General features: G+C 40.6%; 1 protein-coding gene across 3 annotated transcripts in view; it reads left to right on the top strand.

The window, feature by feature from the left end:
- ACADSB (acyl-CoA dehydrogenase short/branched chain) overlaps positions 1-27,390 on the top strand; it is a 46,098-nt gene that overhangs the window by 12,709 nt on the left and 5,999 nt on the right. The window contains exons 2-11 of one of the 3 annotated variants that reach the window (XR_014253291.1): positions 9,209-9,368; positions 9,583-9,683; positions 12,181-12,387; positions 12,935-13,105; positions 14,500-14,625; positions 15,822-15,914; positions 19,078-19,167; positions 20,108-20,245; positions 22,306-22,405; positions 23,485-26,781. Coding sequence is in view for 2 of the 3 variants with exons in the window: in XM_082424345.1 (XP_082280471.1) it covers positions 9,209-9,368; positions 9,583-9,683; positions 12,935-13,105; positions 14,500-14,625; positions 15,822-15,914; positions 19,078-19,167; positions 20,108-20,245; positions 22,306-22,405; positions 23,485-23,555 (1,050 nt within the window). In the remaining variant the exon portion in view is untranslated. Of the gene's footprint in view, positions 1-9,208; positions 9,369-9,582; positions 9,684-12,180; positions 12,388-12,934; positions 13,106-14,499; positions 14,626-15,821; positions 15,915-19,077; positions 19,168-20,107; positions 20,246-22,305; positions 22,406-23,484; positions 26,782-27,390 lie in introns of those variants that run through there. The other 2 variants (XM_082424345.1, XM_082424346.1) reach the window with 2 other exon arrangements.

Raw genomic sequence — 27,390 nt, 5'->3', positions numbered from 1 at the left:
TGAGGCTGATGTGTATGCTTCCTGTTTATGTTTTTAGACTACATCTGTGTATCAATGAGAATATATACTAGCATTTGGTGTGTTTTTAAAGTGTACATAAATGCTGTCTCCCTGAATAAATCCTTATGCAAATTACTTTTTGTGCTTAATATATATATATATATATTTTTTTTAAAAATTTATTTATTTATTTTATATTTTATTTTTGGCTGTGTTGGGTCTTCGTTGCTGTGCGAGGGCTTTCTCCAGTTGCGGAGAGCAGGGGCCTCTCACCGTCGCGGCCTCTCCTGTTGCAGAGCACAGGCTCCAGACGTGCAGGCTCAGTAGTTGTGGCTCACGGGCTTAGTCTCTCCGCGGCATGTGGGATCTTCCCAGACCAGGGCTCGAACCCGTGTCCCTGCATTGGTAGGCAGACTCTCAACCACTGCGCCACCAGGGAATTCCCTAGAAGGTCATTCTTAAGAGCTGTTCAAAATGGAAGGATTTTATATAAACAGGAGGGTTGGGCAAAAGAAAAGAAAGGGCTATTTGGGATCAGGACATCTGGGAGAAGGTGTGCACCCAGGTGTTTTTTTTCTTTTATCAGGTACATTGCTGCTGCTTCCTGTTGGTGAGGGGAATGGAGAGGGCCCAAGTGACAGTCTCATTGGTACTGACCAGAAAATTCCAAATTGGTTGATTAAGATTATACTTCCGGGGAAGGCCAAAACTGCAATTAGGTCACGTATTAAATCTAGGTTTGATATCATGCACTTTAGCACAAGTGATGCCATTTTGGACCTGTGGTTTTTCTCTGTAACAATAAATGTATGTTTTGGTCTTTCTCCACGGTTCCTGGCTCACAGCTCCCAAAACTTTGGGATTTCTTAGGTAACAAGAGCAATGGGAGCATCTTTTGTTATAATGTTTGGTCTTTTGTCCTCAGTTCCTGAAATCGCTTCAGAGCCATAAAGGTTAAATGGGTGTCTTGTTATTCAAAACAAGCTCCTTTCAACCACTCCTGAGTTTATGTTAATGAGGCGACTTGGGAAACACCCAAGAATGGGGGCTGGTTGCCAGGGGAATGAACCACAGGCTTGGAGAGTTGGAACTTTCAGTCCCACTCAACCTCCTGGGAGGGAAGAGGGGCTAGAGGTTGAATCAGGGGTCACATGAAACCCGCATAGAAATCCAAAAGGACAGGGTTCTGAGTTTCCCAGTTGGTGAGTACATTGAGGTGCTGTGAGTGTGGTTCTCTTGGAAAGAGCATGGAAGCTCTGATACCTGTCCCCATATCTTGCCCTATACATCTCTTTATCCTGTTACCCGAAAAACTGTTCACCTCTTGGTGGGTGTCGAGCCAGAAGACACAATTGTGGACTGTATGGGAAGATGCAAGAGTCTGGGCTCACTGAAATCATTCCTTTGATATGCACCTCAGCTAGCTGGGACCAATATCCTGTATTTTCACATCCTGAGTCTCCTCAGGGCTCACCGTAGGGAGTGGCTGCAGTCTGATGACTGCTAGGTGGCAGGTATTCTTTTTTCCTGAGTTCCCTCAGGGCTCACCAGCTCACTTTGGAGGGCTGCAGGCGCTGATGACTGATATCCTTTGTTTACTGATATGGCAGGAAATATTCCATTTCTCACGACCAAGCCAAAGATCAGGAGAAGGAAGGATTTATTATTTGCTGATAAGTAAGGAGATCTTTCCCAACAGCAAAATTGGGGAAGTTTTATGTTAAGGGTACCTGCATATTCATGAGGAGGCTGGAGCAGAGGAGAATTAGCATAGAATTGGGGCAAAGGTTGATAGAGTCCAAGCTTTAGTTGACTGAAGGGTCAGAAAAGGTCAACATCATCCTTTTCTTGGATGGGGCCCTTAGTTCCTGCAGAACTCAAAGATATGTGTCAGTTTGTTATGTATATCCCTTGAAGAGGACCTTGGGACTATTTTATCACTGATCTATGGATTCTTGACTTCTTTTCCTTTTTTCCTACATTCACTCACTTTCCTTAAGATCATTAGTTACTGAGACATGTTTTAGTGCAAGCATTGTGGCCAAGCTTAGATCACAAAATGGCTTAGGCCAAAAGTGGCTTCTTATGTCAAGAAAGCCATGCCTGGTTCTCTCTCTCTGGGGACCCCCTACTCTATCTGCTTACAATCTGGCTGTTCCTGAGTAGTATCCTTTTTTATTTATTTATTTAGTTAGTTAGTTAGTTTTGTCTGTGTTGGGTCTTCGTTTCTGTGCGAGGGCTTTCTCTAGTTGCGGCGAGCGGGGCCACTCTTCATCGCGGTGCGCGGGCCTCTCACTGTCGCGGCCTCTCCCGTTGCGGAGCACAGGCTCCAGACGCGCAGGCTCAGTAGTTGTGGCTCACGGGCTTAGTCTCTCCGCGGCATGTGGGATCTTCCCAGACCAGGGCTCGAACCCGTGTCCGCTGCATTGGCAGGCAGACTCTCAACCGCTGCGCCACCAGGGAATCCCTAGTATCCTTTTATAATAAACCAGTAATCCCATAAGTAAAATGCTCTTCTAAGTTCTCTAGAGGTGCTTTAGCAAATCAAATGAACCCAAGGAGGGGTACTGGGGACTTCCCATGTATAGCTAGTGGGTCTGAAGCCCAGGTGATAACCTGGGCTTGCAGTTGGTGTGTGGGGATGTGGAGTGTGGGCCGTCGTGGGGGGCTGAGCCCTTAACCTGTCTGATCTGACACTGTGGTCTCCAGGTGTCACCCAACTCAGGGGCATAGAGTTTGCCTTACAGATTGCAATGAATTCCTCGCTTTCTGAGGTTCCCAAGATACCTTGAGATTTTTGCACCTGTAAGGAGGTGGCCTTCCTAATTTCCCTGATAAAGCTGCTGGGAACCTAAGAGTTTCCAGTCTCTGGAGGGATCAGACAGAGAGAAAAAGTAAATGTTTCAGTTCTGCTTACAAATGGATAATTTACCAAATTGCTGTAAGTCATAATGAGCTTAAGGGAAAGGTTTCCTTATATCTGGAAAAATACAGATTAAAAGCCAGTAGTATTTCAGACAAAACCAAAAAATTATAACCATATTCAGTTTACTCAAGTTTTGTTAACAGTTTTATGAAATCAGAGTTTCCATTAGACTTTTTGAATATCTTACCCAGTTCAGCAGTATGATTTAAAAGTTATCAAAAACCCGTACATGTCAGAAAGTCCTTTCTGTGAATCTTCTTGAAGATGAAGCAGTTTTGCAAAGCATCAGTTTAAGTGTCTTTGAATGATAAGGGACTTAAAAAGTCAAGGTTAAAGATCTGATTACAGTGTTTTTGACAAAGAAGCTTAACCAAGTTGCTGTGACATACGACATTTTAAGATCACAACTAGAATTATAATATTATACCAGGACATATCCAAATTTCAGAAATTTTATATAATTTTTAGAATGTCTATTAATAGCATTTATCCATACAGTATATTCTAAATAGTTTTATCACTCATGTGATAATGCTCTCCATGTAATTTAACATACCAAATGATACTATTAAATAGTTCTCTCTGAAATGCCTCAAGGCCCCTCTGAAAGGTCCCAAAGTTAGCTGGAGGGCAAAGGAACTTTAAGTAGATATTTGAGAAGTTTGTAAAAGATGTCAAAAGCAAATACAGATCACTTAAAGGCAAAGAAACTCACACAATCTGTTATCAAAAGCAGCTATCCAAGAAAACTTTATTCTCTTAACAGGCAGAGAAAACCAAGTCCAGTCTTTACTTACTGCTCCCGGAGCTTATAAGCTCATCCAACTGCACATTTCCATTTCCACTGACCGAAAGTGAAAATTGGCAGCTGGCCAAGCAGGGGGGGCGGGTGGGGGGAGAGGCAGGGAGAATCCCTGGAATGAATAGTTCCTTCCAGCAGCTGCTGGAACTTACTTGAGAATCCCCTCTCAGGGCTGGCTAGCCAGGAGCAGCAGGTTCACTGAGGTCAACCCTGCAAGTCACTGCAGCTGGCAGCTCCAACTCAGGATTGCCAGAAGCAACTAGACGCCCCAAGAGCGCAGCCCCACGTTGGGTGCTAAAATCTGTTACTGAACTCGGGTTCGGCTGCTCGCCACTTAAAAGCCAATAATTGAGAGGCAAGTGTCAGAAGAAAGGAAAGATGCTTTAGTCAGAAAAGCTGGAATCTGGGGAAAAGGTGGGCTCATGTCCCGAGACCAGCTCTGAAGATTCTGCTCAGCCATGACAGTTTTTAAAGGGAAAAAAGGGGGAAGAATCTCAGTGAATCATTGAGGCAGGAGGTTGGATTCTGCATCATTCTCCATTGTATGCAGGCTGTCTGGTTCTCTTCACATGTTATCTTGCCCAGTGATCTGCCTGCAGGATTGCTGTGGGGGATGTTGGGGGTAGAGAGCTAGTTATTCTTTCTAGGAAAAGAATCAACAGGTTAGGCAAGGCATGGTGTGCATTCAGGAGAGCACAAGCCAGGAGTTTGGTTAAATTGCCTAGTGCTCTCATTCCTGTATTTAGGTTTTTGAAGGTTAGAGGGGGACAGGAATGGGGCAAAAGAGCTGCTTTCACAGGTAGATAGTGTCAGAATTGAGTTGAATAGTAGGACACTCAGCTGGCGCTGGAAAACCGCTTGTTGGTGTGGGGAAGCCTCTCGAATGTTGGAATTGGTCCCAGAATCATTACAAGTGAATCACACAACCACGCTGAGATACAGGAGTGGGGAAGAAAGAACTTTCAGAAACAATGTTTTGACTGGGAGCCATGAGGCTAAAGACAGAACTGGACACAAGCACTCTGATTAATTTGATTCTCACAGTGGTGTGTAGCAGTTCTGAGACGATTTTATATGTGGACTAGGTTTGAATAAGCAAATTCATCCTAGATCATGAGTCATAGCCAGCTTTCTCACTGTCAGAAGTTACCATGAGAAAATCTGGCTAGAATGAACCCTGTGAACTCTGGTACTAGAATGGAATCAAAATATGAAAAAAAGAATGTGTGCACATTCATGCACACATGCAGTGAGGAGAGCCAGGAGGACACATGTGGTGGGAACCAATGACTATCGGGGTTTAAGGTTAAGCCCTCTTGTTATATCAGAACTTGTCCTTTGGAAAAGCCGAGGTGGGTCTTCGCAGTTAATCGCAGCACCTCTCCTGTGTCTTCTTTTTACCATTCAGACATGCGAAAGCTTGACTTGAAGCACTTTAAGGATGTTTCGAACAGTACTTTGTCAGCTGGAACGTAATGGAGAAGGATTGTGATTCACTCAATGAGTTTAGCAAAAGTTTCACCAGGACGCTCAGCAGTCAGTTGTTATTAACCTTTTTTTGTGCCATCTGTGGAAAGTAGACAGCAGTGTAGTCGAGTTTATAGACCTTTTCTCAAAATGTTTTAAAATGCATAAAGTTAAATATATAGGATCACAAAGGAAATCAGTTACAATAAAAGTGATAAAAATATTTTACATTGCGATATAGGACTATGTGCTTCTTAAATAAGACCTGACAGCAGTTTGAATAACTACTATAATTTTGCAGTAGTGATGAGCACCAACAATATTTCAACTGTTATTTGATATAAAAAGATCTGTAGTTTCTTTTGGTGACAGTCACAGATAACTCAGTACTACTGTGACTTTTTGCCTACATTCATAATCAAAGGGAATGCTACATTTCAGTTAGAGGTTCGTGAAATAAAATATAGTTTTTCCCCCATCCAAGTTCGTGGACTTTGTTGTCCTGCCTTTAGGAGTCTGCAGACCCCAGATTTGATCATCAGGACTTCTAAGTGCAACAGAACTCTAGGCAGTTGAGTAGGAAACAGATCAGACTCAAGCTTCGAGAAGTATTTGGCAAGGCATAAATAACCATTATTCCATTCAAGTAGCAATTGCTGCTCTATACAAAAAAATGTGATGATGTGGTACAATGGCTTATAACTGTGGAAAATCATTTTGATGGAGTGGGCACCAAATCTGCAGAGGCTGAGGTCAACACTGAAGGGCAGGGGACAGTTGAAAATCATTGTGGAAACCTTGGGCTGAGCGGTTAAAGGCAAGGCAAGGAAACATCTCCTTTATTAGAAACTGTCATGTTAAAAAGAAATTTTTTTTCTGCCAAAAAGGATAGGTGTTATCTTTCAATGCTTCGGTTAAAAATGGATTCCATTCACTTAGCATATATAGCCACTGTATTTTATGATAAGTATCTTCAATAATCTCCCCCTACACTTGTATACCACTTTTTAAAGTACATTTGCTTCTCTTATGTCTAAAGTAATTGCTATGTGTTGAACAGTCATCTACTTTGTCAGTAGCAATATTGAGACGAAGGGGGTCACAATTGTGTCAGCAGGGAAAAATGGGTGTAGTGAGACCCACTGGCTTGTTTCTCAGTGCTGGGCATTCTGCTAAAGATAAACTTCGGTAGAAAGGGGATATATTGACAAAGAGACACAACGAATTCTGTAGTGAGTTTAGTGAAGTAAATCTCCCCTAGAAATAAGAAATGTGCGCAATGTATTGCAGCTTTTGAAATGTAATAGGCAAGTTTCATGAGCATTTTGTGGAGAAGATGGTCTGGCCCATTCTTTCATTCATTTGGATACGTATTGAGGGCCCCATCCAGCCATTGAGCAAAATCGCACCCGCGCTTAGTTGCATCCGTTCTCGCATTCTTCTTCTCTTTGTGCCTGCTGCTACTGATCACTCTCTCCTTCTGCTACTTGGCACTGCTCCCCTGCACGCCCCCTCGCCTAGGCCCCTTCACATTTACATTTCTTACCTCGCTTCTCCTTACCCTGCTTTTTCATTCATGTCATCTGTTTCATCAGGAAGAGGACAGTATCTCATGTCTCCCCCTTCCTTTTCTTTTTTAATATTTATTTATTTATTTTGGTTGCACAGGGTCTTAGTTGCGGCAGGTGGGCTCCTTAGTTGTGGCAGGCATGTGGGATCTAGTTCCCTGACCAGGGATCGAACCCAGGCCCCTGGCATTTAGAGCACAGAGTCTTATCCACTGCACCTCCAGGGAAGTCCCCCCCCTTCCTTTTAACTAGTCCAAAGTTTTCGTGTCCCAGCTCTGTCTTTTAATGAGAAAAAAATGTTCCATGCAACTTAGCCCTGAATTATCTGTCTCCTTATTCTCAAAACAAAATTAGCTAGAAAAATTGAGACAGACACTTTTTTTTTTCTGACTGGCCAGTGTTCCTTTTTCCCAGGTGAATCCAAAGCAGGATATATCTAAGGCACAGACCTGCAAAGATTGACTGATATGTAGGAGAGATTAACAATGGTTTCAAATATGGTGACTCTTGCTTCTTTTTTTCTCTTTTTATCAATAAGCTTTTCAGCGTACACTCAGAACTATTGAGAAAATATATTGCAGCATATTACTACATTTGCTTTTTAATCTGCAAAGCTTGGCTTTGTTTCTTGCCTGTTCCATGAACTGTGTCTTGTCCTAACTAGATCCTAAGCTTCTCAGAAGCTGGTGAACTTCATCCCTACATGTACTCTTAGGCATTTGACAGATGCTCAGTGTATTCTGGGGTTTTTTTTGGTGAATGAAAGGAAAACACTAGTTTTTTAAACAGCTTTATTGATACATAATTTACAGAGCAATATAATTCACTGTTTTTAAGAGTATAATACAATGGTTTTCAGTAAATATACAGAGCTGTGCAACCATCACCACAATCCAGTTTTGGAACATTTCCATCACCCCAAAAAGATCATTGTGCCCTTTTGCAGTCCCTTGTCATTCTTACCCTGAGCCCCAGGCAACCACCACTCTACTTTGTGTCTCTATGGATTTGCCTGTTCCGGAAATTTCTTATAAATTGACTCATATAATATATGATCTTTTGTGGCTGGTTTCTTTCACTTGGCATGTTTTTGTTTTGTTTTATGTTCAGGGAAGGACTAATTCCTCATTTGTTTCCCCTGTACTAGAATTCTACAGAATAATATTGGGAAAGTATAACAAGCATTCGAAATTGGATGGTCTCTTTTTTCAAAAAAATTGTAGCAAATCCTTTGCTGACTTGAAGGATTTGGGGCCCTGCAACAGGGGGACACACTAATGGCAGGAAGAGCTAGCCTTGCAGTTTAACTAAGTTACAACCATGACTCCTTCTGTTATGACCATCACTACGATATTCTTAGGGATCAGAGTAGAATTAGTCATTACCGTTTTCTGAGCTCTTACTGTACGGTGGGTACCACACTAAACCCTTGTTGTGGATTGCTTCATTAATCCTTACAAAACTTTCCAAAAGGTTATTATCCACGTTTTACAGGGAAGGAAACTAAGACTGAGAGATTTTAACTGAGAGTTTAAAAACTACTTGCCCAAGGTCACATAGTAAGTATCAGACTGAAACTAGTTCTTTCAGGCTCCAGAGCCCATTTTCTTCTTAACCCGTATGCTCTCTTACTAATGAGAAGCTGAAAAAACAAAACTGGCCATGGAAACCAAACAAGCACAGCTGCTTGCAGCCAGGCAGGGTGGGCTGGGGTGCTCTGCTCCCTCAGTTGCCCCTGTGCCCTCACTCATTCCTGACCCACGAGAGAATTCTCTTCACAGTGGCCAGTCAGTACTCTTAGAAGTCTGGTTTCCTTATCCAAGAAGTTAGAGAAATGTGACATTTTAAGAATGAGTTCCACCTCGAAAGTTCTGTTTCCTTGAAGGTAGAAGTTAATTATCTGGGAAATGTGTTTATTCAGAACAGCTCATTGCTGGCCGGATAAAGGAGATATATGTTAACAAACCAATTTGCAATTTTGGTTACAAGACGGTGAATCTTAATGTGCCAGGTTAATCTCCCTTATTATTATGATTTTTTATAAATTATTTTATTTATTTATTTTTGGCTGCGTTGGGTTCTTGCTGCAGTGTGCGGGCTTCTCACTGCGGTGGCTTCTCTTGTTGCAGAGCATGAGCTCTAGGGCATGCGGTCTTCAGTAGTTGTGGCTCACGGGAAGAGCGCAGGCTCAGTAGTTGTGGCGCACGGGCTCAGTCGCTCCACGGCCTGTGGGATCTTCCAGGACCAGGGCTCGAACCCATGTCCCCTGCATTGCAGGCGGATTCTTAACCACTGCGCCACCAGGGAAGTCCCAATCTCCCTTATTTTGCTGAAAGAAGTTATAAGAATGGGTTATAAAGTTATTCCCAAAGAAACTGATGTTCCGGTACTTTTCTTCCCTTTTGTGTGTGTGTGTTCCTTATTCAATGGGGACTGTTCCTACAGCTAAGAAGAAACTTCCCAATTTGCCTGTCTTCCTGGAAAAATCCTCCTCATGTCCTAAAATCTTCCCAGTCAGAAGCTGGACTCAAAACAACAAATAAGGGCCTACCCTATGCCCCTCTGCAAACATTTACAGATGAGGAGATGATGATAAAGAGCACAGGTGAGTGAGCTTCTCAGTTTCCCCACAGTATTCCTCTGGTCGTGACTTGGGCCTACAATGTGAGATCATGTGACATGTGACATGATTGGCAGAGGTGTTCACCTAAGTTTGTGAATGGAATTTTTGACGTTAATTTAAAAAAATTTTTTTGAAAAAAGTGATACATGTCATATTAATAAAATAAAGACTTACCAGTATTTTTTTTCTCCTACAGTTAAAAAATTTGCCCAGGAACAAATTGCTCCTTTGGTTTCAAAAATGGATGAAAATTCAAAAATGGAAAAATCAGTAATACGAGGATTATTTCAACAAGGGGTATATAATTAATGATTCTTCCAATTTCAGACTTTCATAAATACCTTCCAGTGTTAAAATGTATGCATACTTTTAAATTTAGGAATTGTAATGATAGCATAATTTCCTAATCAGAATTATCTGAGATCTCTTTTAGATTGAGATCCTAGTTAAAAATTTTTAATTGAATTAACATTTTAAATTAGAAATACTGTGCTTTTTAAGTAAAAGGCTAGAAGCAAGAGCGATGTCTTTAGACCAGTGGTATTCAACCGGGGCCTATTTTTGTCCCCCAAAGGACATTTGGCAATGTCTGGAGACACTGGTTTTCACAACTGGGTGTGCTGCTGGCATCTAGTGAGATAGAGGCTGGAGATGCTGCTAAAGATCCCACAGTGCACAGGACAGCCTGCCAAGACCAAATTATCCAGCTTAATAATGCCAAGGTTAAGAAACCCTACTTTACACTTCATACCAGAACATCTACCTGAATCCCTATGTATGTGGAAAACTTAAAAGCAAGAGGTGGTATCTGAATTCCACATTAACCAGGGCAGCCGATTTCTAAGGGAGAGGTTATCAGCATGGGAGCCCCAAGGATAACATTTCAGAACCACTGCACTCTTCATCTCTCCCTTCTCTATAAGTGTGAAGATTTTGTATTTGGGATACCAAGGCTATCCCAGAACTAATAGCTCCTACTCAGAGCCATTGGCTTAAATCTTGTCCTGTTATCCTGTTTGAAAATTAGCCTTTTCCCCGTAACTGTTTTATTTCTTTTTTTAATTAATTATTTATTTATTTATTTATTTTTGGCTGCATCTTCATTGCTACGTGCCGGCTTTCTCCAGTTGCGGTGAGCGGGAGCTACTCTTCGTTGCGGTGCGCAGGCTTCTCATTGTGGTGGCTTCTCTTGCTGTGGAGCACGGGCTTCAGTAGTTGTGGCACATGGGCTCAGTAGTTGTGGCTCACGGGCTCTGGAGCGCAGCCTCAGTAGTTGTGGCGCACGGGCTCAGTTGCTCCGTGGCATGTGGGATCTTCCCGGACCAGGGCTCGAACCCGTGTCCCCTGCATTGGCAGGCGGATTCTTAACCACTGCACCACCAGGGAAGCCCCCCTGTTTTATTTCTTACTGTTTAAAAGATACCAGCTTTTTTTTTTTTTTTAATACCGTGTATTGTAGTGATTTGTCCAGCTTTCTTTTAGCAATGGGACTTGGGAAGATGGAATCTTATGTGGAGCCACAGTGGGTCAAAGAGCATCTGTGAGTCCGCTTCTCAGACAGATTTCATCTTCGTTGTTCGCAGAACGTCTAGGCTTCTCTGAGAGGTCTTGAGCCACACTCTCCTGAGGGGCGGTTCTCGCAGGCAGGGTCACACGCAGCGACGAGTTGCCTGCCACCTCCACAGCTGCTCTTGCCTGGATGTCGTACCCCCTGGAGGGTCTGCGTTGCACATCCTGCACCAGCTATTCTCGGCCTCGTGTGACTCCTGGCTTCTGTTGTCCCACTTCTACAGAGGTCACTTGCCATAACAACTGACAAATATTTCCAGTGTAGGGGAAATTGGTGACCTTTTTAGAGAAGCAGTGTCTCTGACAGCTGTTAAAGATATGATAGTCCGATATTCTCATGCTGGCCCCAGTCTTCAGGCACACCCCAATCCTTGAATTCTTCCTCATAGAACATCATTTCTGGTTCTCTCCGCCTTTCTATCCTCCCCCATGTGGTTCTAACTTCATATCAGCTAAGTTTCCCATCAGCTTAGAATATAGCAGCCACACCCAGGCTGCAGCGCGTGTAACTCTATAGAGTGCCTGGAGAGGATAGAAAGAAGCATTGCCCTTTTACCTGTTCACAGCTTTGGGTTTACGTGTGCACACATTCTCCTTCTGAAATGAGGACACTTAAAAACGGAGTGTTATGGACGTTTCCTGTTCCAGACTTAGGACTGGTTACTGAACAGTCAGGCAGCTACTGGAAAGCCTTGCCCAGTATTTGGCCATGTTTGCCAGGCACCTGGGCCTTGTCTAGTGTGGTTCTAGGAAACACCACCACATGTGGTCTGCTAACCATCTGGACTTGCTAAAATGGCCCAAAAGGAATGGTCATTTATTATCTCGGCTGAAAGAGTCAAGGTGGGGGGCTGACTCGAAGAGATTACGTTAAATGAAACTAGATACACCACTGCTTTCTTCAGTTTCCTAATTATATATTTTCTCACTATTCCATTCCAGTATCCTTCAAAACATTTTACCTCTCTTATTTTTGTTTTTTAGATCGCAAAAGGAAACAAATGATAGTTCTAGCATGTAATTTTATCCTTTGCAAATGTATTTAGTTTCTGTTACGGATTTTTTTGTTACTTAGAGTGAAAGAGCCATACCAAATTAAGATATACATACAGAATTTTAAAATTAAGCTGATGTGGTTACAAATTATTTCTGAACTTGTTCTTGCAAGGAATTGTCCCATATAAAAATAGCTTTCTTAATCTGTGTTTCCTTATTTTTCCTTTAGTTGATGGGTATTGAAATTGACACAAAATATGGAGGAACAGGAGCTTCATTTTTTTCCTCTATCCTAGTGATAGAGGAATTAGCCAAAGTTGATGCATCTGTGGCTCTGGTATGTGACATCCAGAACACAGTAATTAACAGGCTAATTGGAAAATACGGAACAGAAGAACAGAAGGCTATCTATTTGCCCAAGCTAGCTACAGAACAAGTGAGTTGAGTTATTGAAATGGATCTGATCTTTTCTAAATATAGGATATTTTCAGGAGAAAAGCAGCCGCAATGTTGGCTTTTCTATTCAGGACCACAACACAACACCATTAATAACTCAAGCAATGCTCAATAAATTAATGCTACTAGAAAAATACACTCTGCCTCTCATTTGCCACTTGGAAATTTAGGGAATTATCATTGGACAATAAAATTATTTCTTTTTTCATCCCAATTATATTGTCTAATACCTTTGTTGGTAGTTTCATTTACATTGAGATGTCTTTCTCCTGTAATTATGAAAACCAATTTAATTAAACTTAACATTGAATATGTGTGCTTAGGTCTTTAAATCTGCCTTAGACAAGTAGTGGGGTATAGTTTGGAAAATAATACTGTCAGAATACCATTACTATTTTGATACGTACAGGCTTTTAGAAGTAGCTAAAAGTTTGATTTTCAAATGTTTATTTTGCTATAAGTGGGTATTTGTTAGGCAAAGTATAAATATAGGTATTAATTTGGCATTTTTTTCTTTGCATGTGTAGATGGGAAGTTTCTGCCTTTCAGAGACTGGAGCAGGTAGCGATTCATTTGCTTTGAAGACCAAAGCTGATAAAAAGGGAAATTATTATGTCATCAACGGGTCAAAGATGTGGATTAGCAACGCCAAGGATGCCGGGCTCTTCGTGGTGATGGCAAATGTAGACCTTACTCTTGTAAGTTTGAAAACAAAGCTGCTCCCCATTTCCGTCCTAATCTTTTCTCTTCGTTTTTCCTACTTCCATTTCCTTTTTAGGACTTAGTCTTAAATTCTTCATTCTCCTCAGTACTGAAAAGGTTAAACAACTGACATCTTTTCATCCTCTGATTTACTAATATCCTAAAATAAATATTACAATTAACATTAATAAACATTAGCTACATGGAGGACCATTTAATTAATCTCCTAATCTGTTATATAGGAGGCTAATCTTAAATTTCGTAGAATTTCAGATTTTCTATTTAATAATGAAGAATTTAAGTACCTACTGAATAGTACATTTATTTTTAAGAATGTTTTATTCAGTTGGAAAATAGACATATAGCAAAATGATAAAGATATCTTGTGTTTTTTGTCTAGTGTAGCATTTAATTGAATTAAATTTTAAAACTAAAATATGTAATAAAATTAAATTTAAAATGTGGAATTCATCATGTAATACTTTAGTGTCACTTATTTTTTTTTTTTAATTAATTAATTAATTTATTTATTTTTGGCTGTGTTGGGTCTTTGTTTCTGTGCGAGGGCTTTCTCCAGTTGTGGCGAGTGGAGGCCACTCTTCATCGCTGTGCACGGGCCTCTCACTGTCGCGGCCTCTCCTGTTGTGGAGCACAGGCGCCAGACGCGCAGGCTCAGTAGCTGTGGCTCACGGGCTTAGTTGCTCGACAGCATGTGGGATCTTCCCAGACCAGGGCTCGAACCCGTGTCCCCTGCATTGGCAGGCAGATTCTTAACCACTGCGCCACCAGGGAAGCCCGCACTTAATAATTTTAATAGCCACAATGGTTTCTGAAAGAGTAAAATAAATATTAAGGTTCTTGATTTTGAACCTAATGCCCTCCCATCCTTCTTGTTTCATAATACACATGTTGCAATTCTGAGTCCATTAGTATTTACTCCTAAAGTCTGTTTTGTTTTGTTTTTTGTTTTTTTTGCTGCACTGGGTCTTTGTCGCTGCGCGTGGGCTTTCTCTAGTTGCAGCAAGCGGGGGCTACTCTTTGTTGTGGTGAGTGGGCTTCTCATTGCGGTGGCTTCTCTTGTTGTGGAGCATGGGCTCTAGGCGTGCGGGCTTCAGTAGTTGCAGCATGCGGGCTCAGTAGTTGCAGCTTATGGGCTCTAGAACGCGGGCTCGGTAGTTGTGGTGTATGGGCTTAGTTGCTCTGCGGCATGTGGGATCTTCCCAGACCAGGGCTCGAACCTGTGTCCCCTGCATTGACAGGCGGATTCTTAAGCACTGGACCACCAGGGAAGTCCCTAAGGTTTGTTTTTTGTTTTCTGTTTACTTTGAACTCTGGAAACAAGGGATCTTATCAGTCAAAGTGTTCATAGCATATTAAATCTTCATTTCAGGGGTATAAAGGAATTACCTGCTTCTTGGTAGATCGTGATACTGAGGGCCTTCATATAGGGAAACCAGAGAACAAAATGGGAATCAGAGCTTCTTCTACCTGCCCGTTAACGTTTGAAAATGTCAAGGTGGGTATCCTAGATGTGGAATGGCTTTGCCTGGAAGCATAGCTGTGTGAGAAAGGCGTCGCAGTATTAGGCGTGCGTAGGAGAGCACTTTGTAAAACTCTTGAACGATGATCTTAGGTTAGGTTATGACCTAAATGTACTTCCCACAAGAGTTTAGGCCAGAGGTGGAAACCTGTCTGCCCAGCAGCTGGCCTCAAGAGCCAGCCCGAGGATTAATCTCATTTTATACTTCATAAACCTGGTACTTGCGCATCACACATAGCTTCCGAGGAGTGTGGTGTCGGCCCAGCAAGGCCACAAGATGGGGGTGTTGCTCAGTGAGAGTGGGAAACAGCCAGGCAGCGCCCACAGCTTAGAGTCGAGTCTTAAAAAAAACGAGGAAGAGATAACTAGAATGCTGTGTTTTAGAACTTTACGTAGGTCGGACAGGATGTGATGGATTTTCTACCGCTCATTAGAATGTGACCTTTTTGCTCACTGGTGATTGTGTGTGTGCCCATGGGGTGTCCTTATGGATGTCACGTGAGCCTCACTACTACACCCCAACTGTCTTTCTTCTCCTAATTTCCCTTTTCTTTCTCCATTCTGCCCACTCTCTCTCCTAACTGCCCATATTAAGAAGCTAAGTGTATTTTCTAAAATTACCTAGTCTAGATCTTTTTTCAAGTAAACGGTTGAATAGTTTTATGTATTTCTTCTCTCCTCCTTTCTGTTTGGTACACATGCCTGTGTACACACACACACACACACACACACACACACTGCCCTCAGTTGATTTTTGTTGTGATAATAGTCTCAACAGAAGAAAGGTTTACTACCCTTATATGTTTTCTGTTATTCCTAATATTTTATCTTACATTGTAGCATACAGATAAGAGTTCGGGGAAAATTGTTACTCATTTATGTTATTGATTAATTGTATGAGATTTCATTTTTCTAGATTCACCGAATGCCTGTGCTGGGCTCTGGAGGATACAATAGTGAACAGCATGGACTTGAGTCCTATCCTTCTGAGAGCATGTGGGAAACAGTTCAGAGGGAGACAGAGACATAGCAGATAATTTCCTTGGAGTTTAATAAGTAGCATGCTAGAGAATTATCACAGAAATTGGGAATATATGTGCATTAAAAAATATATTACCAAAATGAATTATGTTAAATTAAATGGAGAAATAACTGCACGTTTTTCTTTTCAGGTTCCAGAAGCCAATATCCTGGGCCAAATTGGACACGGCTATAAGTATGCCATCGGGGGTCTTAATGAAAGTAGAATAGGAATTGCTGCACAGGTGAGTCAAATTTTATCCCTTTAACTTGACTCTTCCACACACAGTCAATGAAAATGTAAAAAGAAAAAATGCAGTAAAACCAATGAGTATTTGGAAGCTTGTGAACACAAGATGGCACCCTTCCCTTCCATGAGGTAAAAGAATAGCTTCTGGCTGTGATTTCTTTAAAATTCCACTTTGGTCAATTATATAATGTCCTGAGAACCAAACAATGGCTTAGTGGTAACAGTTTTTCTGCTTTGAGAGCATTAAAGTATTATCTAATACCTGGATCGATAACTTCTTAAGTACATTATAGATTAAATGTGGTATTTTTTTAAATCAGCTTTTCAAAGTATGTGATTCATTCTGAAATTTTTAAAATTAAGAATAAGTAACATTCTATTGTGTAGTAAGAGTCTATAGATAATAAAAGATTTGTTGCTTAGTGTTTTGCATGTGAAAATCAGACAATTTTTTTGATATGGCACTTAAAATGGCAACAATTAAACACATACATATGATGAAAACTATTCAATTTTTTTTACCAAATTTGCCCTTATAGCATATTAAATTTTTCTATTAGGTGATATCAGTTATTTTCTAGAATCACAAAATGAAAAAAGTCTTTGGTTTTAGTATGAATTATTTCATTTTTGTAATGTATTTATTTTTAATCAATGAGTATCCAAAATTCAAAAACTTACAGCTTTTAGATTTTGAAAATGTTGCATATATTAGCTCTTTGGAGTATTTAAATTGTAATTGTACTCTAGTGTTTTTTTTTTTTGCTGCTGTTAATTTGCTAACAAAGTATTCTCAGATCAAAACTTAACCCGTGTTTCCCACAAAACTAGATAATAGGTCAGTAAAGAGATCTGGCTTATCTGTTCTTTTTAAAGTTTTTCTGTGATTCAACTTCATCAGATATGACATTAAAAACTACAACACTGGATTTCCTTGTTCCCAGACCTGTAAATAATATAGATGTCTGGCAGTAAATGCACAGCCTGGGCTTTAGTCTAATTACTCCAAGTTATCTTATAACCTAATTAAAAGTTAAGGTCAGAAAAAAAGAGAAAAAGGTAAGGTCTGATAGTTATTATTTCTTGGTTAATACTGTGGATGCTTTTTGGAGAAAGAGGCACATGTAACAGTGAACTGGAGGCATCCAACCTCAAGACTCTGTAGTTGTAAAGAATTTAGTTTTTCAGTATTTATAGTGAAAACATTTTACACTGTTTTGGAAAAGCCTGTTTTGACTGACAACTGATAATTACAATTTTTGTGTCAATATACCATATTGTTGGCATATTGTAAACTTTAGTTATAAGGGTTTAATGACATCATCTTCTCTCATAGCCAAAAGTGCAGTGAGTCGCTGTCTCACTTTAATTTACTTTTGGGGTTTTGTTTTGGTTTGGTTTGGGTTTTGTCCTTTAATTTTTAGTGTAATATTCCAGTCTCCAGAAAGTTCAAAATAAAAGACAAAGGAAAATTTGAATGAATACTAATGAAATATTGATAAGTTTGTGGGCATTTCCCCCAAAAGCTTTAACTATTGATTTTTCTTTTCCTTTTTCTAAAACCCACATGGTTTGACATAATTAGATAGTGATTTTTTTTATTAGTTATCTATTTTATACATATTAGTATATACATGTCAATCCCAATCTCCCAATTCATCCCACCACCACCCTCCCCTTTCCACCCTTGGTGTCCTTACATTTGTTCTCTACATCTGTGTCTCTGTTTCTGCCTTGCAAACCAGTTCATTGGTACCATTTTTCTAGATTCCACATATATGTGTTAATATACAATATTTGTTTTTCTCTTTCTGACTTACTTCACTCTGTATGACAGTCTCTAGGTCCATCCACCTCTCTACAATTGACCCAATTTCGTTCCTTTTTATGGCTGAGTAATATTCCAGTATATATATGTACCACATCTTCTTTATCCATTCGTCTGTCGATGGGCATTTAGGTTGCTTCCATGTCCTGGCTATTGTAAATAGTGCTGCAATGAACATGGGGTGCATGTGTCTTTTTGAATTATGGTTTTCTCTGGGTATACGCCCAGTAGTGGGATTGCTGGGTCATATGGTAATTCTATTTTTAGTTCTTTAAGGAACTTCCATACTGTTCTCCATAGTGGCTGTATCAATTTACATTCCCACCAACAGTGCAAGAGGGTTCCCTTTTCTCCACACCCTCTCCAGCATTTGTTGTTTGTAGATTTTCTGATGATGCCCATTCTAACCGGTGTGAGGTGATATCTCATTGTAGTTTTGATTTGCATTTCTCTAATAATTAGTGATGTTGAGCAGCTTTTCATGTGCCTCTTGGCCATCTGTATTTAGATAGTGATTTAATGGCTACCTAATGTTAGAATTTAGAAACAATTTCTAAGCTTGAGTCATTCAATTGTTACGGAGATTAGTTTGCAATGAGACAGTCCAGCTAAAACTGTCACCACATCCTGATTAGTTCTTGAAATGTGTAAACTGATGTTTTTACCAGCTCCTCTGTGCAGTTGTCCTCAACTCTGGCTGTGCATTAAAACATTAAAGAGTTTTTAGAATGCTGGTGTTTAGGCCACACTCACCACCACCCACGCACCCACCCCCCCCCACCCCCATTATTGAGCTCCCCGAGATGATTCTCATGTGCTGCCAGGGTTGAGAAACGCTGCTGTCTTACGTTCTGATGCTCTACCCACCAAAGCTCTTGTTAATCCTGATCATATACAAAAGAAGACCAGAAGTGACCTTGCACACTTGACTTCTAGAAGGACTAGAGGCAGCTACTCTACAGTCTTTGAGGCCAGTCTTTGAGCAGAATTTCTGAGGCTCACCTTGTGCCTGGAGACTCAAGCTTAAGGGAGAAGAATCCCAAAAAGTAACCTTGGGTGCATGAGCACAGCCACGCCAGGAGATTTAGCTCCTGGAATCAAATGTGCTCTTCTTCACAGGAAATTACTCAAATTTTCTCCCAATTACTAGAACTTAAGTTCTATAAATGCAGTGGATGAAGGTCATTAACGCTAGACCTCACCATCTCGGTATCTCTAGTCCTTTCCCTACCCCAACTTTTCAATTTACCTGTAAAAAGCATTCGTAACTTGAATAATTAAGAGCATAAACTTATAAAAAATAAGAAATTCTGATTTTTTTTTTTAACAGATGCTGGGACTGGCTCAAGGATGTTTTGACTACACTATTCCATATATTAAAGAAAGGGAGCAATTTGGCAAAAGAATATTTGATTTTCAGGTATATAATTATTACCATCTTTCTACAGTGCTGTGCTCTCCCTCTCCCCATTAATGAAGGGCTTCGTTTCAAAGCTGTAAGGGAATCCCCTCGGGGATTTTAATGGGAGAGGAAGGAATAGATCTTGGTGCATATACTTGTGACTGCCTTGACCTTCACCAGGGGCAGAGCAGGAGTCCTTGAGGCCTGGCTATGGCATGATGCAGGATCCCTTGGTGAGCACTTGGGAGCTGCCTCCTCACTGCTTCAGAGTTCCAGGGCATGGGGTCTGTAGTCAGACTTCCTGAGTTCAAATCCTGGTTCTTTGTCTTACTAGCTTTAGTCCTTGAGCAAGTTACCTCACCTCTCCAAACCTCAACTGCCTCATCTGTAAAATAAAGGTAACACTCTGTACTGTCTAGGGTGATTGAGAATCAGGTAAATGTTTTAAGTGTTTGACACATTATTAAAAATAAGTCAAATTTTTAAACCTAATTTTGTGATCATTTATTTTTTAAATCTTGGCAGTTGTTAACAATTACCTGAACTTTGAAATTTTTTAAAGAAGCAATACACGTGGTGGTTTATTTTATTATTTATTTATTCATTCATTCATTCAGTCATTTATTGTGGCCGCGCTGGGTCTTTGTTGCGGCGCACCGGCTCAGAAGTTGCGGCGCGCCGGCTCAGAAGTTGCGGCATGTGGGATCTTAGTTCCCCGACCAGGGATCGAACCCGGGCCCCCTGCATTGGGAGCGCGGAGTCTTAACCGCTGGACCGCCAGGGAGGTCCCTGTAGTGGTTTATTTTAGATTTCAGATTTTAAACTATTTTTGCAAAATGAATGTGAATTTTTGAACGGGTGTATTTTGAATCTGTCAGTGTTCCACATCCAGGCAGGACTTTGACAATGAGCTGCTTTCGGAAATCACAGTTCTCTACCTTGGGCCTGAATGTTACAGGGGCTCCAACACCAAGTGGCGCACATGGCCACCCAGCTAGAAGCTGCAAGATTACTCACATACAACGCTGCAAGGCTTTTAGAAGCTGGAAGGCCATTCATTAAAGAATCATCTATGGCCAAGTACTATGCATCAGAGGTAAAAAAAAAAAAAAGAAAAAAAGTCTTTATTTTTTTAAAGATATTTATTTATTAACCTCTTCATTTAGAAATGTTGGTTACGCATTTGTTTCTCAAGTAAAATAACATGAACTTTCTAGTTCCTACACCAGAAATGCAAAAAAGTAAAGCTGCCGTAGGGAGGTGCTCTGATTCTGTGAGGTCTCCATGTTTTCATAGGCTCTTAGGTGGAAACCCAGTCACCCAGTTCAGGTAGAAGGCCCACCCACCGTAAATCCCTGGATGAGCCTCAGCTGGACGATGGTTGGGACGAAGTGAGTGCCCTGGAGATAATGTGAAATAAAAATGCCCAAGAAGGGACTGTCCATGTGTTGATGCTTCCCGCTCATGCGTATGCATCCTACACGTAACACATTGGACTTCGGTGGAAACTTAGCCTCGTCACCGGGCTGCTCTCTCCCGGCTTTGGCAGTGTGTCTTAGTCATTCCCTGGCTTCAGATATTTATTTACCCTTTTCAGCCCCCAGATTTAATCTTCTGCCTCAGCCTCCCTTCTGAGTCCCAGATGAATAGATCCCACTTCCGCTTTACCTCCCCACCTCCCCCCGACCCCAGTCGCAAACCTGAGTCCGCTTGACGCCCTCCTTTCCCTCATCCCCCAGTTGAATCCATCCTCAGTTTTGAGGATTCAACCCCCTAAATATTTCTTGAATTTGTTTTTCTCTCCCTTCGTACTGCCACCTGTCTAGTCCAAGCTGTGCCGTTTCTTTACCAAACCACTGGAGTCACCTTCTAACCTCTCGTTTTCCCCTGTTGCTTTCTCCCATCCAGTGTCCCTTTTCAAGGTGTCCAGGAGGCCATGCCACTCTCCAGCTTTAAACCCTTCAGTGTCTCCTCACAACAAATGGGACCTTTTTATTCGTTTCCTATTGCTACTTTTAACAAATTACCAAAAATTTAGTGGCCTAAGACAGTACAATTCTATTATCTCACAGCTCTGGAGGTGAGACGTCTGAAATGAGTCTCACTGGGATAAAATTAACGTGTCAGCAGAGCTGCCTTTCTGGAGGCTCTAGGGGAGAATCCATTTCCTTTTCTTTTCCAGCTTCTAGAGCCAACTCTGCTTCTTGGACTCATAGCCCCTCCCTCCGTCTTCAGAGCCAACAGTGTAGCGTGTTCAGATCGGACTGCTTTCTGTTTCCGTGGTCACATCGTCTTCTCTGCCTCCCTCTTTCCTTTATAAGGACCCTTGGGATTACATGAGACCCGCCCAGATCGTCTGGGATCATCACCCCATCTCAAGGTTCTTAACTTGATCACACCTGCAAGTCTCTGTGCCATGTAGGTGATGAACATTTACACTTTCTGGGGATTCTCCTGTGGACATCTTTGGGGGCCAGTACGTTATACAAACTGCTCACCATCATGTGCGGCCCGCCTGCCCCCCATTCCCTTTTTACAGGTCACCCCGATCCCAGCCCATTGGTCCTCAGGCCCTTGAGGCTGACGAACCCGTTTTCCCCTTGGAGCCTTGCCACGTGTCATTCCTCAGCTTGAAATGTCCCCTAACTCATCCTTTAGTTCTCAGTGAGGCTGGAATTTCCTCACCTATCCCCCATCTAAGTCATGGCGGCTTCCCTAGCAGGCTCTTCTCTTGCCCCATACAGTTTTTCAGTTTCGGTGATCGCGATTCCATGTCTGTCTCTCTGAATGACCAGCAGGACCGAAAGGGCAGTGAGTGACTGACCACTCCTCACCATTGTGGCTGGCAGAGTGGGTGACATAAGAAGGCCCTTGATTAACATTTGCTGAGTAAATGATACCTGTCGGCAAGTATGAGTCTAAACAAATACCCTAATTTTCTTAAGAAAATAAGAATTTTGTGAATTAATTGGATATTTTACATAAATGGTATGTATAGAGAATGGGACTAAGGAGAAATGCTAATTTATAGAATGACGTCAATCCTTCCAACTGCCAATAACAGTGAATCCATGTTACTAAGAATATTCTACAAGAGTGTTTGTAATGCTTAAGTTATGTGGCTTCAACATGTGATTTGCTGCTGCTTTTTGGTAGATTGCGGGCCTAACAACTGGCAAATGTATCGAGTGGATGGGGGGAGTAGGCTACACCAAAAATTACCCTGTGGAAAAATACTTCCGAGATGCGAAGATTGGTAAATAGAGTTTTTACCTTTATTTTGTTTTATTTGACTCTGTAGGTGTTTTAGGCTGTTGTATCTGTTTGATTTTTTTTTATTACTGGTACGTAAGCAAAGGCAATATTAATCTCTTCAGTTATTATGTTTATTGGCTCTCCTATTCTTGTGGCTGGGTTTTTTGTTTTTTTTAATTTTTAATTTTATTTATTTTTGGCTGTGTTGGGTCTTCATTGCTGCATGTGGGCTTTCTCTAGTTGTGGCGAGCGGGGCTACTCTTCGTTGAGGTGCACGGGCTTCTCATTGCGGTGGCTTCTCCCATTGCGGAGCACGGGCTCTAGGCACGCGGGCTTCAGTAGTTGTGGCTCGCGGGCTCTAGAGCACAGGCTCAGTAGTTGTGGCGCACGGGCTTAGTTGCTCCACGGCACGTGGGATCTTCCCGGACCAGGGCTTGAACCCGTGTCCCCTGCATTGGCAGGCGGACTCCTATCCACTGCGCCACCAGGGAAGCCCTGTGGCTGGGTTTTTTTCCCCTACTTCTTCCTTCAAAAAAATAGATTTTTATATATATTTTTTTAAAACATCAAATTACCTTTTTAAATGCCTCAAGGCCTCTGAAGGCCTTTCAGTAAAACCACAACAAAATCTACTGTCTTAATTTTTCTTTTACTAAAAATGTTAATATTTTCTATTAGTTTAATGCTGTTGTTTGACGCTCAGTTCTAATTTTAGACGCTAAGTGCCTACCCAAGCCTGAGCGTTCCGCTGCGCCACTGCCAGGTGGGAAAATAGAAACAGCAGTTATGAAAGCTGCCTGTTCCTGAGGAGCCATCCAGGCTTGTGTGTTGAGAGTTTAGGAACAAAAAACTTCAACTGTTTAATACTGATTCTGGAAATCTGTAAACCAAATAGAAAATTGTTATCTCTTAGGCAGAATTACCTTGTCAAATAGTACCATATTCAGGGGACATTGGACAGTGTTCCTGGTAAAGTTTTACAGTAAATGCAGAGGTAATGTTTGCAGAGCTGTTTCTTGTATAGACTCTTAACCATGCCTCCACTCCTAATTGTTCCTTTTCTCCCCTTTATTTATTAAGGTACAATATATGAAGGAACTTCAAATATCCAGCTGAACACCATTGCAAAGCGCATAGATTCAGAATACTGACAGCCACGGGAGGGGGACCCCTCCCTGGTGTCACTGGTGTAAAATTTTAAACTATTGTGCCTTGTTGGGGGCTGCATTGAATGATTTTATTTAGGCCCTTCACCTTGGATCTGGAGGTAGACCTTTCCTGTCTCCTCTTTCCAATCTGCTTAACTTAGGCGCAGAAAATCATTTTTAAATTTTGGGAAGAAATGCATCCATATTTTCTCCAAAACTATTTTTAAAACTCTATATGCATTATCATTTTAGCTTCAGGGTATACAGAATTTCACTCTATTAGAATTTGGAAAAATAAAGACAATGTAAGTATTTCTTGCAGACATGGGTATTTTATATCCCTGTCATTGTGCATCAGTCAGAGAGACGTTTGTGATAGTGGCAATTCTATAGAAGAAATAGATTCGATTCTAAGTTGCTAAACTAGGTAGCAACTGATAAAAATTTATTTAGAAAAATCTAAAAGTTTTAGTTCTGAATATCTGAAAATGAGGGTATAACTTTGTAGTTTATATAATCGAAGAAAGCATTTCAACAAAGGAAAGCAATATAATTTGTTACTATAATTGACCAGTATGAAAGGTGCATTTTATGTTAGTTTTCAAGTATGAAGTTTAAATAATTTGGTTTAATAATTAGAATATACTCAATATTGTAATATTCATTTTTTTCTGTCTTTAAATTGAATACTGTTTTCTCAAACTTATTGAGCTTTATCTTGAATAGTAATTCAGAAATTATATTTTGGTTCAGTGATTCTCAAGAGGAGATGTCTTGTCCCCATAAAGAAGTGTATTAAAATCTTGTAAGGAATGAGGGATAGAAGGGAGCTGTAGAGTTCGAAAAGCATATTTGGTAATATAAAAAATGACATTTCTGGGAAGGCAAAAATAAATCTGTTGTTTTACAGTCAAATTATGGAAAGGCAAAGCTCAACATAATATATGGCTGGCGATGCCATTTCTTCAGTATCAGGGATTCTCAATCAGAAGAGACCTTGTAGAGTGCAGGTCCTCAGTCCCCTCAGGAGGGAGGAGGACGGTGAAGGGTGAGTGTTTTATATTTTCCGGAAGGGGGCACGGGTTAGAGATGTTGGAAAATGTTTCAAGGCTCATACAGTTGCTTAAAGTAATCACTGCTGTCAAAAGGGAAGCACTTTAGTACTTTAATGAAAGGATAATGTTTATTAAGAAAACTTGACATTTTCAAAGTAATTTTGCTTTGCGCATTCATGTTCATTGAATTGGGTTAATTTCTATAATGGATACCATAGTTAAATATTCAGAATTGTGTAAATACAATTGAGATAGGAATTACATTAAAATATTAGGAAGAAATACGGACAAATTTAGACCTTAGATCAAAAGAGAGAAAGTCTACTTGATTTTCAGATAGGGCTGATGGAAGCCAGTCGTTCAGTGTTTTAGAACAAAAAGACAGTAATCTGATAAGGAAAGTAGGGGATGGAGGAAATGCCCTAAAGGGGGGCTTGGACATCTTTAATTTCTGTGATTATGTGAGAGAGGTGGACTTTTCAGATAACGGAATAGAAGCCAACGTTAGTAAAAAGAATCCCAGCTTCCTCCTGTAGAGTTACAAACACGTGAAACTGCAGTAAGCCTCCTTCACATTAGCAGCATGGGAGAGGCTCCCGTGTACATCTAGACCTTGAATTTATAGTTCATATTGATAGTTCTAATTGTGTGTATATTTTTTGTACAGGTCCACAAATAGTTGAAAATTAATTATGTATTGTAATTAATATCCGTACCTGCCTTCTTCTGTTAGTGAATTGTGTTACTGTACCATTTACCAAAGAGGGTGTTGCGGGTTTTCCCCATAGTTCTTCCATTATAGCTTTTCTTAATAACCATGACTTTGGCGGTCTTGAGTTTGTGTCTAGTGGAGGACAAGCTTGTTTACCTCCTGAAGCCTGTCATTACTGTTTGTTAATTTGAGGATAGGGCTGTCATGGGGCTCAGAAGGAAGAGACTTGAACACAAGCAACAAGTTGTATTTGTGTGGCAGAGCTGGACTCAACCCAACTGCCAACTTAGTATTAGACATTTCACTTTACAACACAAAAATGAATTGGTGTCAAAGATTTTAGAATTATGGAAAGCTAAATCTAGAAAGAGTTTAGAGAACCATCCAGCCAACTCTCTCATTTAAGAGTGAAGGATTCATATAGCCCAGAATACTTGCCCAAGGTCATCCATCCAGGGCCAAAGATAAGACAAGGATCCAAATGTACTAGGTCCCAATTCAGTGCTCTTCCTACTGTTTACTACTGTCTCTGTTCAACAGATTTTGGATTTCATCCTTGTTATGTTTCAATACTCTATTGATTTATTTTAAATTTAACTGATAAAGAATTAACATTTCAGAAGTGTTAAGATTGATCAGTGTCATTACTTACATATATTAATCACCTGCCAAACACACTGGCTCTCCTAGGATGTAGCTGGTATGTCAAATGTAAAGATTATTGTGTGTGATCACTTGGTTTTATGATTATGATGTGTTTTAGTAAATGCACTAGTTATATCCTTGCTGATGTATTTTTGCTGATCTTTCATAAAGTGAAACTTTTGTTGTAATGGTACGTATCAGACTGTAATCAGTGTTACAAAATCAGTATTCTATGGAGAATGAAAAAATAAAGCACTAACTGGAGACTTTTGCTACTCTAATAAAGCAAAATTGTTTGTTATACATACAGAAGAAGTAAGAAAATAATGTAAGCTTCCTGCAAGATAGACACAACACCTCTGTTTACCAAGCTGATAGCTTGACTCTCATGTAAACCAATTTTGTTTGTTTTCAGGGAAGAGGTCTTATAATTTAACTTTAAATTCTTGATGCTAAATAAAATTTTACCAGAGGGACTCCCTTTTTTTAAAAAACAAAATAAGCAACTCTTCAATAGAGAGGTCACTTCTTTTGAGCACATCTTCACAGTATAGCTCTTATCTAGCTGATATTTATTGCCCATGTTTATAGTAGTACTTCTGGAAATTTTTTATTGTTGAACCTTTTACTCAGTAATATGCTATTGTCTAACCTTATAGGAGATTTCAGCCTATCTGTTCCCCATTATTTCCTACATTATTTTAGAAATCTAGATATTAGTCCCTGTTTTCATTTGTCATTCAGTGACCTGTGCTGAGCAGTCACTGTGACCAAGGGCCCAAGGTGCTATGGACTCCAAGCTGCCATGCAAAGATGAGTAAGACCAGATTCTTAGCGAAATGTATTTATGTCAGGTGTCTTTTTTCTCTTCTCACTGGTGTATCCTCACACATAGAAAACCACCAAGGGCAACCCTATGCAAAAGTATTTCTTTAGATCTGTTAGAATGATAAAAATAGCGCTAAGCTCTCTTGAGCTATTATCATGTGCCAGCCATTATTCTATGCTCTTGGCACATAGTAACTCACAGCCCTATAGAGTAGGTGCTCTTGTTAGCCTATTGTAAAGGCAAGGAGACTGAGGCATGAAGAGAGAAATAAATTGCTTATTGATACATGACAGAAATGATTCAAACTTGGGCAGTCTGGCTGATGAAGGCCCTCCCAGACTCATTCCTTTGGGTCTTTAAGGTTTGTTAATTTTCAGGAGTCTTCCGGTAAAATGCCACTGCCAACTAGCCCTTTATTAGCTAACAATTCTTCAGGGATTTTTTCAGATCTTTTCAAGCAGAGAAGCTAGCTGAGAACATGGCCTGTAAAAGAAATAAATAGGTGTGGTGGGAACATCTGTGTTCTCAGAGAAAGAATGGGAGAGTAGGTGGATAGGACAGTAGGAAGATGCAGTAGAGCAGGGGTCCCCAACCCCT

Source organism: Balaenoptera physalus, assembly GCF_965194825.1.
Source record: "Balaenoptera physalus genome assembly, chromosome: 14".
NCBI classification, from domain to species: Eukaryota; Metazoa; Chordata; class Mammalia; order Artiodactyla; family Balaenopteridae; genus Balaenoptera; species Balaenoptera physalus.
This window is presented reverse-complemented; position numbering and strand designations above follow the sequence as displayed.